Source organism: Ailuropoda melanoleuca, chromosome 8, assembly GCF_002007445.2.
Source record: "Ailuropoda melanoleuca isolate Jingjing chromosome 8, ASM200744v2, whole genome shotgun sequence".
NCBI lineage: Eukaryota > Metazoa > Chordata > Mammalia > Carnivora > Ursidae > Ailuropoda > Ailuropoda melanoleuca.
The window spans coordinates 52,219,421-52,237,802 of record NC_048225.1 but is presented as its reverse complement, the minus strand read 5'-3'; the positions used below and the strand labels follow the sequence as shown (position 1 = coordinate 52,237,802).

At 36.6% G+C, this 18,382-nt stretch overlaps 1 protein-coding gene across 1 annotated transcript in view; it reads left to right on the top strand.

The window, feature by feature from the left end:
• Window positions 1-3,542: 3,542 nt before the first annotated feature.
• Window positions 3,543-18,382, top strand: part of ACER3 (alkaline ceramidase 3) — a 78,244-nt gene continuing 63,404 nt past the window's right edge. Inside the window, exons 1-2 of the mRNA XM_011237774.3 lie at window positions 3,543-3,967; window positions 10,144-10,196. Of these exons, the coding sequence (XP_011236076.2) occupies window positions 3,916-3,967; window positions 10,144-10,196 (105 nt within the window). The 5' untranslated portion in view covers window positions 3,543-3,915. The remainder of the gene's footprint in view (window positions 3,968-10,143; window positions 10,197-18,382) is intronic.

The window sequence follows — 18,382 nt, the reverse complement described above, 5'->3', positions numbered from 1 at the left end:
TTGTATATGTCTTTTGATGGACATGTGCACTCATTTCTTTTGGATATATGTCTTGGTGTGGAATTGCTAGGTCATAGGGTAGTCTGTGTTTAGATTTATTAGACACTGCCAAACAATTTTTTAAATGATTGGACCATTTTATACTCCTACCAACAATATCTGAGAGTTCCTGTTGTTCCATATTGTTGCCCATTCTTGTCAGTCTTTATAATTTTAGCCATTTTGGTTTGGTGTGTACTGGTGTCTCATTGAGGTTTTAATTTGTGTTTCTCCATTGAGTAATGACATCGAGCATTTGTCAAAAGCTTGTTGGCCTGTTGGATATCATCTTTTGTTATGTGCCTCTACAGGTCTTTTGCCGATTTTAAAATTGGGTTGTCTGTCTTTTTCTTCTTACTGATTTTTGTATCACATTTTCTGGATATCAATCCTTTGTCAGATATATGTACTGTGAATATGTTTTCCCAGTTTCTAACTTGCTTTTTTACATTTCTAATAGAGTCTCCAGAGGAGCCAAAGTTCTTAGAGTTTTTAAAAGCACTTCAGACACCAGTTTATTAACTAATGTACTAGCCATCTGTTGGTAATTGTGTTGGTTTGCTATTGCTACTATAACAAAGTACCACAAATTAAGTGGCTTAAAACAATAAATAAATTTATTATCTTGTAGTTCTGTAGATTAGAATTCTAACACAAGTCTCACTGGGCTAAAATTAAGATTGGCATGTCTGTGTTTCTTTCTGACTCTCTAGGAGAGAGTCAGTTACCCTGTCATTTCCAGTTTATATGGCTCATGGCCCCTTCCTAGCATTTACTAGCATTCCTAGGCTCATGGCCCCTTTCCTATATCTTCAAAGGTAGTAACTTTCTGAGCATTCTTCCATAGTCATATCTCCCAAAGGCTCCTGCTTTTGAGGACTAGGTGATTAGGTTGGGCATATTATAATAATCTAGGATGATCTCCTCAACTCAGGGTCCTTAATTTAATCACATTTGCAAAGTCATTTTTGCCATTTAAGGTAAAGTGACATATTCACAGGTTCTGCGGCTGGGATGTAGACATCTTTGGGAGCCATTATTCTGTCTACCACTGTAATATAGTTTCTACTATAGTCCATGAGTTGCTAAACTAATGTAGCAGCCCATCTGCTACTAATGTTGCAGAGTGGGATGGGAGTGGGATGGGATGGGAGAAAGTAATCCAAAATACACTGATATGGCTAAATAGGACATACTGGCCTCTGTATATATGTGTGTTACTATAATAAGGTTACATACTAGGTAAGTAGTAGATTAGAAAAGAGAATGTGATCAATTCCCCTTAGGATAGGTGGGAAACAATTAGAAAAGCTCTTATTAAATATCCTAAATGGTTTCCCATCAGTTTAGGGATAAAGTCCAAACTTCTTAGGACAACTCTCCAAAGCTCATTCTCTTAATCACTACACTCTGCTGCCTCTCTAATATGGTAGGACATTTTGTTTCTCATGTGAATGCTAACTTCACAAGTAAAGTAGGATCATGCATGCCCTGTAGTTGTAGCTGGCATTGTTTTGACACCACCAAATAACACCAAAGTCTCTAACCTGAGGTCATAATTTTAAAATAATCACACCTTATACCAGTAATGCCTTTGATACTTTATAATAATATGCCCTTCTCCTTTTTCATTTATTCTAGGTCCCTTCTTATACATTTGGTAAATCATGATGGAATTCGAAAAAGAACTCATAGTATTTCCTGGGCCTTTAATTTTCTGTCGTGGCAAATAACCTAACCTACTTCTAAAATCTAATGACTCCATTCTCTGTGTACATGAATTTTTTAATAGCTTGAGTTAGGGATTAGAAAATAAAATTTGTTGATGCCTGTTGTATGCCAGGTACATGCTAGGTAATCCTCATAGCAACCTTTCATGATAAACATTGTTATCCTTTTTTGCAGCTTAGACAGCTGAGTCTCAAAAAGGGTTAACATCTTGCCAAAGTTGATAAGTAATAAATGATGGACTTGGGATTCTAGTTTAGATCTGATTCCAAAACCCTTGTACACTTTGCATGGTGTGGTCAGTCAAATGGATCAAAATAAATGATTATCAGAACATACCTGTATTATCTTATAACCTTGAAAAACTTTGGTAGCATGCCAAAATATTTGAATCAAGAGGTTCCAACTCAGTGAAATTCTGTTATATGCTTGAGAGACTCTTAAAACTGTGCTGAAGTGCTGTGAATATAAACATCTAATTAGAAGATGTACAGTGACCTTTTCTTTTTTTTTTTTTTTAAGATTATTTATTTATTTATTTGACAGAGATAGACAGCCAGCGAGAGAGGGAACACAAGCGAGGGGAGTGGGAGAGGAAGAAGCAGGCTCCCAGCAGAGGAGCCCGATGTGTGGGACTCGATCCCGGAATTCCGGGATCATGCCCTGAGCCGAAGGCAGACGCCTAACGACTGCGCTACCCAGGTGCCCCTGTACAGTGACCTTTCTATTCTAATTTCATTACTATTTCAACTGCCTCAGCTTTCACTTTAGCCATAGCCATTTAGGGAAACTTGTCCCTACTTGTTTTTTGGAATGTTCTAGATAATTCCTACAAATGTGAATTTTATTTTTTTATTTTATTATTTTTTAAAAATTTGAATATGATCTTAACTTTGATGCCTCAGACTTTTTAAGGAAACACCGTGATGAAATGTTGGGTAAGAGTTGCCCTTTCCATGAATTTTTTAATTCTTCTTTAATTTCCTGGTTGACCCATTCATTCTTTACTGGGATGCTCTTTAGCCTCCATGTATTTGAGTTCTTTCTAAATTTCCTCTTGTGATTGAGTTCCAGCTTCAAAGCATTGTGGTCTGAAAATAGCAGGGAATGATCCCAATCTTTTGGGATTGTTTGAGACCTGATTTGTAACACAGCATGTGATCTATTCAGGAGAATGTTCCATTTGCAATTGAGAAGAATATGTATTCTGTTGCTTCAGGATGGAATGCTCTGAATATATCTGTGAAGTCCATCTGGTCCAGTGTGTCATTCAAAGCCCTTGTTTCCTTGTTGAGCTTCCGCTTAGATGATCTATCCATTGCAGTGAGTGGGGTGTTAAAGTCCCCTACTATTATTGTATTATTATCTATGTGTTTCTTTCTTTTTTTTTAAAGATTTTATTTATTTATTTATTTATTTATTTATTTATTTATTTATTTATTTATTTATTTTTTAAAATGATTTTTTATTATATTATGTTAGTCACCATACAGTACATCCCCGGATTCCGATGTGAAGTTCGATGCTCCATTAGTTATTATCCATGTGTTTCTTTAATTTTGTTATTAATTGGCTTATATAATTGGCTGTTCCCTTGTTAGGGGCATACATATTTACAATTATTAGATCTTGTTGGATAGACCCTTTAATTATGATATAGTGTCCTTCCTCATCTCTTATTAAAACAGTCTTTGGTTTAAAATATAATTTGTCTGATATAAGGATTGCCACCCCAGCTTTCTTTTGATGTCCATTAGCATGATAAAATGGTTTTCCACCCCCTGGCTTTAAATCTGGAGGTGTCTTTGGGTCTAAAATGAGTCTCTTGCAGACAGCAAATCCATGGGTCTTGCTATTTAATCCAGTCTGATACCCTGTGTCTTTTGATTGGGGCATTTAGCCCATTTACATTTAGAGTAACTATTGAATAGACCATGTTTATACCATTTAATATACCATATTGTAATTATCTGTTTACTTTCTGACTCTCCCCTAATGTTCTTTAGTAGTTAAGGGGGAAAGTGGCAGAATATGAGGTTGGAGAGATTTAGGCAGGGGCCAGATCATGCAGGACCAGAGTAAAGAGTCTGGGTTTTATTCTAAAAGCCATTAGAGGGTTTTTAGCAGTAATGTGACATAATCCTATTTATGTTTTTAAAAGATCACCGTGACTGCTTTGTGGAGAATGGATTTGTGGACGGTAAGAGTGCAAGCTGGGTAACCAGTTAACAGACTGTTGCAGCGGTGCAAGTGAGAGGTGATAGTGGTGTAGACTGGGACAGTGGAGACACTGGAGAGAAGTAGATGACTTGGGACATATTTTGGAGATAGTGCCTATAGGGCTTATTAATGTGTTAAATGTGGGAGTTAAAAGATTTTCAGATGACTTTCTAGGTTTCTAGTTTGAGCAAGTGTGTAGAGGGAAGATCTGGCATTCTGTTTTTATTATGTTGAGTTTGAAATGCCTGTGAGACATTAAATGAAGGTGTTAAAATATGTGAGATTGGAGTTCAGAGGGGGCTTTAGGCATCATTGTCATAAAGTTGGTGTTTAAAGCTGTGGAAACTGATGAGATCACGCAGGGAATGTGGAAAGGAAAAATGGGCAAAGGTGAATATAAATTACATCAAAAGTTCGTCACCCAAAAGGTAGAATCTGACATGCAGACATGTCTTAATTGGCCCATATTTAAAATTTAACCGTTTTAAAATTAGTTGCCCATGTTGGAAAATTGAGAGAGTTCCCACAGAAATCCAGCTCTTTGGGGTACCTGAGTGGCCTAGTCAGTTGAGTATCTACCTTCAGTTCAGGTCATGATCCTGGGATCCTGGGATTGAGCCCCGAGTGGGACTCCCTGCTCAGCGGGAGGGGGGAGTCTGCATCTTCCTCTCTCTCTGCCCCTCCCCCAACTCATGCGCGCACTCATTCTCTCTCAAATAAATAAATAAAATCTTAAAAAAAAAAAAAAGAAATCCAGGTCTTTGCCTTCTCTGAATAATTAGAAGATGCAACATCACTGAGCCTGTGTTTCTGCATGGGAGCAATCAGCCCAAGCTGTTCTCTTTCAAATGGTCTGTGTAGTTGACCACAAACTCTACTGTTCCCTTATTGTTCTTCACTTAGCTATTTTACTCAAATGCCTCTATTTGAACTTACAGCCCCTGATTCAGACCTTAAGGATAGAAGGAGCTAACAGAGGAACCTAGGAAGAAGCAATCGTGAGATAAGAAAACCAGAATAGGGCATTACAGAAAACTAGATAGGAAAGTGTTTCAGCTACTAAATGCCACTAAGAGATTGAGTAAGATGAAGACAGAAAAGGGCTGTTGTAGTGGTGTGAATGGGTTTGCGGACTAGATAGGAAAGAGAGGTGAGGAAATGGAGGCAGTTCTTTTGAAAACTCAGGAAAGTGAAGAGGCATAGGTAATGGGGCACAAGGTGGCTTTTGGAGATATTAGCGGATATGTGAACAATCCACTAGAGAAGTAGACATTAATGATGCAGGAGAGAAAGGTGACAATAAAGATTTAGGAGAACAGATGATATCGTAGAGCACAGAGCCTGTTTGGCCTTTGCTAGAAGAAGACATGCTGCTTCAGGGAAGGAAGGAGAGTGTTGGTCCTGAGGTGATGACAATATGGAATACTGATAGATAAAAATGAGAATCTTCAGTGTTCACACAGAGCCAGAGAATTATCTTAGGCTAAAGATTTAGACTAAATACAGACTTTTATTCATTCATAATCATTCGTTCATTTAAAGAGAGAGGGGGAGATGGGTGGGCTGAGGGGAAGAGGGAGAGGGAGAGAGAATTTTAAGCAGTCTCCACTCACAGCATGTAGCCTGACTCGGGCCTTTGTCTCACGACCCTGAGATCATGACCTGAGCCAAAATGAAGAGTTGGTCGCTTAACCGACTGAGCCACTCAGGGACCCCTAGACTTATATTTAGATTTATAGATTTATATATATTTATTATAGACTAAACATGGATTTTGGAATTTAATCTGTAAAAATCTGTTACTTTTCTTAAAGAGCACATAATAGTCACATGTATTCTCATAGTATTGAAAAAGAGAATATTACTTTACGGTTTATAGGTAAGAACTGAGGATCAAATATGTGGATTTAAGATTGCCCATTGAGCAGAACTGGGGCTTCAACCCCTAGTCATCACGAGTTCCAGTCTTACATTCTTCCTGACATACCAGTATCTCTAACTTACTTACCTAAAATCTAAGTGAACTAGCCATGTACCTTAATATTAAGGGAACATTAATTGATTTTTCTTTTATCAGGTTTTAGAGAGCATTGTGGTTGGGAGAATATGCTTACACTGAATTTGTTTTTTACCACCTTTGTGATTCAGAATTTAAAAAGGAAAAAACAGGTTCCAAGGCTGATTCTGAGATTTTTCTTTCAATAGCCTTCTTAAAACCATAGAAAATATATTCTTTTGAGAAAAAGATAATATTGAATATCTACAGAATACTTTCTCCTGTCTTTTCCTGAATTGAATAACAAAACCTGAAATCATACCTTGCCCTCATTTCTTATCTAGTGAAAATAAGTTTGAATCTTGTATTTCCACATTTTCTTTTGAAAGGATTTTATTTGGTGTCTCTGATTCTGTCTTGATTCATATCCTTACCACAAAATAATCCCTTCTTAAGTTTTGGATCAGCCTTGACTATAAAGTTTATACAGCAGAACCAGTAGTTTCTGGAGAATAATTTCTAGATACCTGTATCTTGTCAAGACAATGTACAGCCCTCATGTACAGCCTTAAATTACAAACTTATTTCTCATTTTAAGATTCATATTCATAAATAAAGTTTTTAGTAAAATAAACTATGTAGATATTACTAATTTTGGTGGGGTTTTAAAAATTGTTCTTTTGCTTTTGTGACTACTTGGGATTTACAGCTAGAAGGATTATTACTCCGTTTTTCTGCATTAAAGCATATAAGCACATCATAGTTTTCCCCGGGATCTGGGTATAGTCAGTATGATAAATTATTTTAAGAGACTCAGTTATCACTGTTAATCCTCTTGGTCTCATTTTCCTTTATGTATATTTGAAGGTTTTATTTTTAAGTAATCTCTATAAGCCCCTCCAACATGGGGTTCGAACTCACAACCCCAAGATCAAGAGTCCCATGCTCTGCTGACTGAGCCAGCCAGGCACTCCTCATTTTCTTTCCAGTATTTTAATGTGTCTGGAGAGCACCTGGGTTAACCACTGATTAGACGGGAAGTAACCAAAATGCTTCCTGAACTCTCCTTTGATTTCTTGTGAAATGTGGGCATGTGGCTGAGTTGCCCATCTGGCTCACATCAGTGGCATGCTTTTGGGCATCCTTGTTTATTTTTCTCCTTCCCTTTGCAAACCACCTCCTGCTCTTGTTTCCTGTGCTGCAAGTTTCGTTAGGTCCAGCGCACAAAACCACAATTTCATCCTTGACTAGTCCCCTTCCTCCCGCTCTCAGAACTCCCATATCCCTTCATAAGCCAAGTCTTCAGGTTCTGTCTTTGTGATCTCTAGAACAGCCTCTTGATTTCCATTTTTATCGTCCTCATTCTAATTGAGTATCTGTATTTTTTCTCACCTAGACTTCTCCTTACTAACTTCACAGGTGGCACAGGACACCATGCATTCTTCTCCTAAGTAAAAATTCTATTCTTTTGGACACCTGCCACCCTAGAACCTTAACAAAATTCTGATATTTCTCTTAATTGCTCCCAGGAGTAGGTGTGACGCAAGGAAAGGCTTTAGGGCAGACAGTCTTTGTTTCTAATCTGAGCGCTGCTATTTATGTTTCCAAACATCACTTTCTTCCTGTCTACAAAATGGGAATAATAATGTGGGAATACCTTGTAGGTATTTTGAAACGTTTGGAGGTAGAGTATATAAAGTACCATACCTGGCACTGGTATTAACAGGTGCAAACTAAAAAACACTATCTATGCTACCAGCTCACCTTTCTGCCTTTTTTTCTGTTCCTTTCTGATACTCACTCCAGCCCTATTGAATGAAATGCTTATTCCTAAATATTGTCCATATCTCCACACCTTTACTCCAACTGTGTGTATATTCTCCACTTGCATGTTCTCCGTCACCTTATTTGCCTGCAAATCTCTCTTAAGTTCTATCTCAGATGTCACCTTGTGAGGCAAACCTTTCTGGTCTCATTGTGCACATTCTACCCAAATAAAATTTTTTCCTCTTTGGAACTCATTTCTTCTATTATTTTCTCAATTCAGGGACATTCCTTGCCACCCTCTACTACCAATACACATACTCTAATGTGAAGTGCTGGATCATTGAGGAGGAAGAAAAAATCAACCAGTTAGCAAGTACTTAATAAGTGTTCTTTATATGTTCAGCACTGTGCTAGGTTCTGGAGATTCTTTAGTGAGCTCTAGAGACCTGGACCCTGCCCTTATGAATCTTAGAATTTAACAGTGATCTTTGGCTTTTGATGTTCAGCAAAATCATTGGTGGGCCTTTAAAATACGGGTACCAGAGTAGCCACTGAATCAGAAGTTTCTAGAACAAGGGGCTCTAGGTAAAATAGAATTCTCCAAATCTGGTAACTACTGGCCTAGCCAAACACTATTTCTTACATGCCTTATATGGTTGTCTTAACGGAGGAGGAAGCAGAGGAAGATTTGACTTAGGAGGTGATATTTCAAATGGATATGGGATATACACTGAAGTATTAAGGGTAAAGGGATATGATGTATCTAACTTACTCATAAATGGTTCATAAAAATAATTATATATGTACATATACATATATACATTTATACACACACACGTATGTGGATATAGATATCAAAATGTTAGAAATGGTGATTCTGGAGTGCCTGGGTGGTTCAGTCGGTGTAGTGTCTGCCTTCGGCTCAGGTCATGATCTCAGGGTCCTGGGATTGAGCCCCAAATCAGGCTCCCTGCTCAGTAGGGAGCCTGCTTCTCCCTCTCCCTCTGCCTGCTGCTCCCCTGCTTGTGCTTGCTCTCTCTGTCAAATAAATAAATAGTATCTTTAAAAAAAAAAAGAAAGAAAGAAATGGTGATTCTGAATAGAACATACACAGCAGTTTACTACTCTTTAAACATTTCTGAAGTTTGAAATTGTCTCAAAAGAAGAAGCTAACAGGAATGAGCAAATTGGATCTAAAAATTGTGTAAGATTTCATGTTTTTTTTAAAGTTTGGGTTTTTTTTAAAGGGTTTTTTTACGTTTTTTTTTTTTTTTAAGTAATCTCTACACCCATCGTGGGGCTCAAACTCACTACCCCAAGATCAAGAGTCTCATGCTCTTCTGACTGAGCCAGCCAGGTGCCCCAAAGTTGTGTAACATTTCAATAAGCAGAGACATAGATTATAGGATTGGAGTCAGGGTATAGGATAGGTGTAATAGGGACTGATATTTGGTCAGCTAATTTTTAAAAATTCAAAACAGAGTTATTGTTAAATTATGTATGTACCTACCTTAAAATTTTATTTTAATTAAAACGTAGTTATATAATCTGGCGTGGCCTTTAAATATGGGATCCTAGTTATAGTTCTACTTAGCTTTTCTTGAATTAAAAACCAAAATTTTTAAAAACCCTAAAATGAAAACAGTTTATTTAAAATGGAGGCACTTGGGAAGAACTTTGAGACCTAAATGTGGACTCTCTAGATTTTTACCATTTTTCTCCACTTAACAGGTATCTTACCCACACTTAATTCACAGCAATTTTCATTAGCAACTCTCTTTTACTGAGTCTGTTTTAAGCATTTTAAATAGTTTTTGTAGAAACAGCAGTTCTCTTTTTGCAGTCATATTTAGATGTCCTATAACAAACGTAACTGGCTCTTAGTAAGTATACAATTCAGCTATTTGGATAAAAGTACAAGAAAGTTCTAGAGTAGCTAACTAGCTATGAACATTATCCTGTAATATTTAAGCTGTAAAACTTATCCTGGGAGGCAGGCAGTTTCTCCTTTGCTTGTCCTGTCCACTGCTCCCTTGTGGTGTAGTCAATAAACTTCTGTCTTCNTTTTTTTTTTAAAAAAAAAAAAAAAAAAAAAAAAAAAGCTTATCCTGAATATCAGGTAGTATATCTTATAGAAAGAATAGAGAATATTGATTAATTCAGTAAGTCCACTTAGTGGAGGGAATTTGTGAGAATTTCTTGGGTTTTTTTTCTATACCAAAATTTCATCAATTATAGAACTTATGCAGAGTCTGCTGTATCCTGCCATAGATTTCATAAACTTTGTTCTTAAAATTCAGTGCTTTGTATTGTCTTATTATCTTCTCACGTCACTCTGACCATCCCCAAAGAATTTCATGCTAATCGTCTTCTTTTATTTGTTTTAATTTCAGTGGTAGGAATGGGATCCTGGTGCTTCCACATGACTCTGAAATATGAAATGCAGGTCAGTAATGACAAAATTAACTAAATGCTTATTTCTCTTCACCCAGAGACACTTCAGATGTGAGGAAGAGTACATTGCTAGAGGGTTCTATTGAGATAAGAGACCAAAGGGGAAAAAAAAGAGATTACAAATCTCTGGAGATTTTACTTCAGGCCAGAGGATTCAAATTGGCTAAGTGAAACAAAGAGGCAAGCAAATAAATTAGTTATCCATAGAGAAAACAAGTGAGAGCACTATAGCTTTTGACCTCCTCTGTGCAGACATGTATAATGTTAGAGCAGGATTAGAGAGTAGAGACCCCTGGAGACATTTTAAGAAGACAGTTCACTAAGATAATATATTCTGTGATGCCTGTGTTTCCTCATGTCTCTCTAATGGCATCCATTTGAGTGGTTGGTTCCTCTAGCTAGCAAAGTTTTAGAGCTATGCAAGGATTTTTATTTATTGTCCTTGCTCTAGGAGGCCATATATCTAGTCCTCAATTTTTTGACGTCTTTATTCCCCATTGCTAACCCAGAAACTCATAGAACAGCACTGTGCAGTAGAAATACAATGGGAGTATATATGTAATTTAAATTTTTTTGATAGCTGCATTAAGAAAGTCCATGTTAAAAAGAAATAGGTAAAATTAATTATAATAATATATTTTATTTAACCCAATATATTCAAATATTACTTCAACATGTCATCAGTATAAAAATTTATTAGTGAAATGTTTCATGTCTTGAAATAAGGTGTATATCTCAATTTAGATTAGTGCTCAGTAGCCACATAAGGCTGGTGGCTGCTATATTGGACAGTGCTCCTCCAGAAGGATTTGTGAATTATTGATTACACTATTTAAATGTATAAGAATTAATTCTTAGGATTGATTCTGATATTCAACACATATTTATAATAAATAATAAAAGACTAGAGAACTGTTTAAGATTGAAGGAGACCAAAAAGACATGACAACTAAATACAGTGTGCAATTCTGGACTGGATGGTTGTGTGTGTGTGTGTGTGTGTGCTTTCATTTATGGTATTATTGGGACACTTAGAAAAACTTAAATGAGGTCTGAGGACTATATGGTAGTAGTAAATCAATCTTAACATCCTGATTTTGTTGGTAGTATTGTGGATATGTAGATGAGTGTCTTTTTTTTTTAAAGATATAACTCACATGCCATAAAATTAACCATTTTAAAGTATGTAAGTTAATTGTTTTAAGTATACTTACAAAATTGTGAAGCCATTACCATTATTTAATTACAGAACACTTTCATCACCCCAGAGAGAAACCTCATGCCCATTAACTGTCTCTCCTCATTACTCCCTCCACCTAGCCTCTGACAACCACTAATCTACTCTCTGTCTCTGTGGATTTGCCTATTCTGGACATTTCGTAACAATGGATCATATAGTGTGTGACCTTTTATGTCTGGCTTCTTTGACTTAGGCTGAATAATATTCCAACTCATAGATATACCACATTTTGTTTATTCATTTATCAATTAATGGGCTTTGGGTTATTGCCACTCTATGGCTTTTATGCATAATGCTTCTGTGAACATTGGTGTGCAAGTTTTTATGTGGATATATGTTTTCAATTATTTCAGATATATATTTATTAGAAGTGGAATTGCTAGGTCACATGGTAATTCTCCATTTAACCTTTAAAATTTTTTATTTTATTTTATTTTTTTGCATTTAACCTTTCGAGGAGCTACAAGACTGCTTTTCAAAGTGGCTATACCATTTTACATTCCCACCAGCGATTTTCTCTATATCCTTGCCAATACTGGTGATTGTTCTTCCTTTTGATTATAGCCATCTTGCTGGATGTGATGTGATATCTCATTGTGGTCTTGATTTGCATTTCCCTAGTGACCAGTGATGTTGAACATTTTTCACGTGCTTATTGCCCATTTGTATATTCATAGGAGAAATGTCTGTTCAGATCCTTCTCCTGTTTTTAAATTGTGTTGTTTGCCTTTTAATCATTGAGTTGTAAGAGTACCTTATGTATTTTGCGTATTAGACCCTTATTGAATACATAGTTCACAGTTTTCTTCCATTCTGTGGATTGTTTTTTCATTTCTAGTTCTGTGAAAAATGCTGTTGATATTTTGACAGGGATTGCATTACATCTATAGATCACTTGGGGTAGTATGGACATTTTAACAAAATTCTCCTGATTCTTTAATCCATTTTAAAAAAATTTTCTTAAAATGCGATATGAGGTCTGGGTCTAGCTTCATTCTTTTGCATGTGGGTATCCTATAGTTGCCCCAGAATCATTCATTGAAAAGACTCTTCTTTCCCCCATTGAATTGTCTTGGCACCCCTGTCTAAACTCAAGCAATCATAAATGTATTAATTTATTTCTTGACTTTCAAACTCTTGGTTCTATTCCATTGACCTGTATGTCTCTATTTATGTCAGTATCAGTACCACACAGCCTTGATTACTGTAGATTTGTAGTAAGTCTTGAAATCAGGAGCTGTGAGTCCTCCAGATTTGTTGTTCTTTTTAAAAATTGTTGAAGAATTTCTTTGTGAATTTTAGGATCAGCTTATCAATTTTTCCAAAAATTAACTGGAAATTATCACTTTGGAGAGTATTGCTATCTTTATTTTTTTTTCTTTGTATTTACTTTTATTTTGCATATGATCTACAATAAACATCATTTTGGTAATAAAATATTTTAAAAACTTTTAATTAGATGATTTTATGCTAATTTATAACATTATGAAGACTATAAATTTAATACTGTTCTTAATATTGTCTTCCAATCCATGAACATGGGATGTCTTCCCATTTATTTAAGTCTCTTATTTCTTTCAATGATGTTTTATAGTTTGCAAATCATACCTTCTTTTGTTAAATGTATAAATAAGTATTATAGTTTTTGATGGTATTGTAAATGGAATTTTCTTAATTTCATTTTTTTGATTTATCATGCCTAATTTATAGAAATAACAGCGATTTTTGCATATCGTTATTGTATCCTGCAACATTGCTGAACTTGTTTTTTTACCTCTAGTAGTTTTCTGTGTGTCATATGTGGATTTGCTAGGGCTTTCTGTGTACAAGATCATGTCATATGCAAATAAGGATTGTTTTATGTCTTCCTTAACAATTGGATGCCTTTTACTTATTTTTCTTGTCTAGTTGCCCTGGTTAGAACTTCCAGTACACTGTTGAATAAAAGTGGAGAGAGCAGATATCCTTATTTTGTTCCTGATCTTAGGAAAAAAGCTTTTAGTTTTTCACCATTAATTATAGTATTGGCTGGAGTTTTGTGTGGATGTCCTTTTTAAATCTGAGGAAGTTCCCCTCTATTCCTAGTTTGCTGAATGTTTTTATCATGAAAAGATGTTGAAATTTTCAGATTTTTTTTTTTCTGAATGTCTTGAAATGACCATGTGATTTTTCTCCTTTATTGTATTAGTATGGTCTAGTACATTGGTTCTCATATGTTGAACCAACCTTGCATTCCAGTGATAAATTCCATTTGGTCAAGGCATATAATCCAAGTGAATATCTTTGTTGGAAACATGCACTAGAGTATTTGGGAGTAGTAGAACTTCATGTCAGCAATTTACTGAAACGGTTTAGAGATAAAAAAAAAAAAAAAAGAAAAGAAAAGTTCCTTGTATTGTCCTTCAAACTTTTTTGTACCTTGAAGTTGTTTCAAAACATTATTTTTTTAATAAAAAAAAAACAATATACATGTTCTTTGACCCCAGTAATTACACTCCTAAGAATACTTCCTAAAAAAGTAATCAGAGACAGGGAAAAGATGTTTTACAAGTATGTTACATATGTGAGAGTGTTACACATGGTAAAGATTTTTAAATGATCTAAATGTTTAACAAAAGGGAAATTGTTATATATACTGTGATATATCTATGTGTTGAAATGTACTATTGCCATTTAAAATAATATTTTGAGGGACACCTGGCTGGCTCAGTCAGTAGAGAATATGACTCTTGATCTCAGGATCATGAGTTTGAGCCCCACATTGGTCATAAAGCTTACTTTAAAAATAAACATGATCTTACAAAAAAATAAACATGATCTCTGGTTGAGTATCTTTAAAAAAATATTTTGAAAACTATTGAAAACTTTATAACTATTGTTATAAAGACAAAACTTAATGTAATGTGATCTCAGTTTTATAAACAATAGAAAAAAGACTGGAAGGAAATACATTTTGCCTCACTTCTTTTCCTTTGTTACAAAGTATGTAATCTGTGGCTCAAGATTATAATAACTCCCACCCACCCATAAAATAGCTGTAAAGCCCTTGCCCCTTGCTTTCTGAGCAATATTCAACTCTGATCAAGCTCAATTATCTGTGTATCCTGTGTCTGAACTGAGTAGCTAAATATTGCTTTTAGAAATTATATCCCTTTGTTTAGTGATCTCACTTTTAAATTATTGAACAAAAATCTCAAATAACCACTCAGTGCCATAAGATGGTACCATTGCATTTCCTTGACAGTTTCAATTTCCATTCTTCAGAGCTATTATTTCACACTTGCTGCTCTTTTTAGATTTCTGTTTATGTCTTTCTTGCCTCATATCCCCTTCTCCTCACTGATATCTTCAATATTTCACCAGGAATATAGAAGTTAATAAGAAACTCCCTCGTCTTTTTACCACTATCATCTTCCTCCTATTATTGTGGAAGAAATGTCCCAGCTTCTCTCAAAGGCCAGTGTCCCCTCTCTCCAACTCAAAGACTCAAGCCAAAGACTCAAGCCTGCAGTTACATGCTCCAGCCCAGTCACTTGCTCCCCCCGTCTTTAGAAAGTCGCCACACTCATTCACTGCTGTCTGCTTACACACATACTCAAATAACTCCCCTCCTTTAAAAATTACTTCTCCCTGACACTGTGTCCAGCTCCAGCTATTGAATCATTTTTTGGTTCCCTTTCATATCAAAACCACTTGAATGTCTCTGCTCTCTCTACACTTACCTCCCTCTCTTTTCTTCCCATTCCAGTTAGGTATTTCTTCCCTTCATTTCACAGAAACTGCTACTGTCAAGGTCACCAGTGACCTTCATCTTGCCAAAACCAATAAATACATTTCTATCTTACTTGACCTCTCAGTAGGATTCCACACAATATTTGCTTTTTTCTTTGTGAAGCACTTGTTTGGCCTTCCCACTTTTCCTTTATGTAAAAGGAAATTCCCTCAACCTTCTTCCTTTATATAAAAGGAAATTCCCTCAGCCTTCTTCCTTACCTCCCTGGACTCTTTGTGTGTGTGTGTGTGTGTGTGTGTGTGTGTGTGTGTGTGTGTAGTTTTATGGTTGTATTAAAACAAATATGACATGCACATAAGCTCTCTGTTCACTGTCTTCGCTGTGCAGCCTGGCATTGGGATTGGTGACTCTGATGGCCAGCTGGGCTGCTTTTTCCACAATGGCTTTGTGGTTTTTAGAGGAGACATTGTGAGCAATCTCTGCACAGTAAGATTTGTTGCATGTTAGCACTTCAAACTTTTTTTTTTCTTTTTTAAGATTTTATTTATTTGAAAGAGAGCACGCGCATGCACACATGAGCACAAGTAGGGGGAGGAGCAGAGGGAGGAGGAGAAAAGCAAGACTCCCTACTGGGTGTAGAGCTGGTTGAGGGGCTAGATCCCTTGACCCTGGGATCATGACCTGAGCCAAAGGCAGATGCTTAACCGATTGAGCTACCCAGGCGCCCCAGCACTTCAGGCTTTTTGATGTCGTGAACTAGGAACTTCAGGAAGCCACTGGCAAGCTTTGTTTTCTTGTTGTTCCTGTAACCAGTGTTGGGCATCAAGATCTGGCCCTTGAATCTTCCGTGCACATTATTGTCAATGCCCCTGGGTTTCCACTAGTTGCGCTTAATTTTTGTATATCAGTCTGACTTGTGCCAGATGAACTTCTTGGTCCATTATAAAATTAATGATCTTGGGCTTTACCAGAGGTCTGAGGGCAGCCATGATGCTGAGTAGGAGATGGCTGCCACCTCTGCAGGCAGCGCTGAGGTAGAGAGGACCCTTGGCTGCTCTTTTAGTCCTAGGCTGCCTTCTCTGTATTCTCTCCTAGGTGATCTTTTATAATATCATGGCCTTAAGTATGATTTTTATGCTGATGATTTCAAAACATCCGTCTTCAGTTCTAAGGTCATCTTTGAGCTCTAGATTTGTATAATCAAGTGTATGTTTGACATACCACTTCAATGTCTAGTAGAAATCTCAACCTTTAATATGGGCAATATGTAATTCTTTATTTCGTTTTCCATACCAGTTCCTCCCCTAGTATCCACTGTGATGCCATCATCCACCCAATTGGTGAAGCTAAAAACCTGGAATCATCCTTGACTTCTTTCTTCTCCTCATCCCTCACATCACATCTGTTAGCCGTTCTTCTGGTTTTATTTTAAAAAGTATAACTGGAAAATGTGTTCTGTTTTCACGTTGCCTACCCTTGTGTAAGCCATCAGCATCTCATTTCCTGGGTACTGCAATAGACACAGGTTGCCCATGCAGCCATCCAAGGTAGTCTTTTAAATTTTAAATCAGATCGTATTGTTCTGCTGAAAACTCTCCAAGACATCCATTTGCACTTAAAGTGAAATTTAAATTCTTTACCGTGGCCTGCTTGATCTGGCCCTGGTCTAGTTCTAAAACTTCAGTTTTTTTGCTTCCTCTGCATTGTTTACTACAGTCCAGTCACACTGCATGGTCTCCCCCAACTAGAATGTAGACTTCTTGAGAGCAGAGATCCCACTTCTCTTAAATACCACTGTACTGTAGCATATAGACTAGTGCTGGCACATGGTATATGCCCAATAAATATGTAAATGGAGGGGAGGAAGGGTTTAAGGAGGGAAGGAAGGACATTTATTTAAGCACATTAGTATATAACTAAAGAGATCCATTAAAGTATTAAATAGTAATTATCCCGGGATTGTGGGATTACAGGGAATTATATTTCTTTCTCTCTTGCATTTCTGTTTTCTGTAATAAACATGAAATAGTTTTGTTAATAAGAAAAATACATGTTTATGCTTGTTTTAAAAGAAAAGAGACTTTAAAATAGACTCCAAATGTGCTTTGGAGGAGTAGTAATGATAATAAGCCAATCTGAATACCCTTCATCCTAAAGCGGACTACCTTCCGTTCTTGGGAGGTGGGTATTTAATTCAATTTCAAGTTTTATTTATGTGGCAGATTATTGTATTTTCCAGAGATGTTAACACCAATATATCTCCCACTTGCTTTTCTTACAATGTGACATTGACTTTCCTCAAGAGGTGGGATCTTTGTTCCTTGCCTTTGAATCTGGGCAAGACTGTTACTATGGTGGACATGAAGCTATGACTTCCAGGAGTGAGTCACTAAAGGCAATAGAGCTTCTTCTTCATCCTCTTGGGATGCTTACCCTGGATTCCAGCACCATGTTGTAAAGAAGCCAGTCAGCCATATGGAAAGGCCACGTATAGATGTTCCTACCAGAACCTCACCTGAAGTCCCCAGGCTGCAGCTGCATCAACTACCCCAAATTTGAGTGTGTAAATCTTTAGATGATTCCACGCCCAGCCTTTGAGCTGTCCCGGCTGACCCTGAATGAAGGAGAGATGAACTACTCCCTCCCAGTTCTGCTCAAAATGCATATTAATCAGCAAAGTATTTATTGGTATTTTAAGCTACTGAGTTTTAAGGTGGTTTGGTATACAGTAACAGATAACCAGAACAATTTACAAAACATATCTATTCTAATTCTGTACATATGGCTACCTGTGACATTCCCTTTAACACATATTTTCTAAGACTTAGGTAAGTTTTTAAATTTCTAGGATCATTCCTGTTGTCCATCATGTTATTCCTAAAACAGTAACCCTGGAACGTAGTGTGTGTCTATCACATATATAAAGAAGCAATTGCATGAATGTGCAGAGACAAGGCTAGACTAAGTATCTGAATGAGGGAAGGGATAGGCTCCCCTACTGTGTGCTGAGTAGATCATGACAATATTTCACTTCTGAGGACTCACCTGGTTTGTGCTCAAATGAGAAACACCAGAATGGTGAAAGAACTAAAACTCCAGTCCTGAAGCTTGAGGGGAAGGAACTGGGAGCATTTAGCGTGAAAACGAGAAGACATGCCACTCACTCAGCTGTACGTATCAGACTCTCTCTCAGTTCTATGCATTT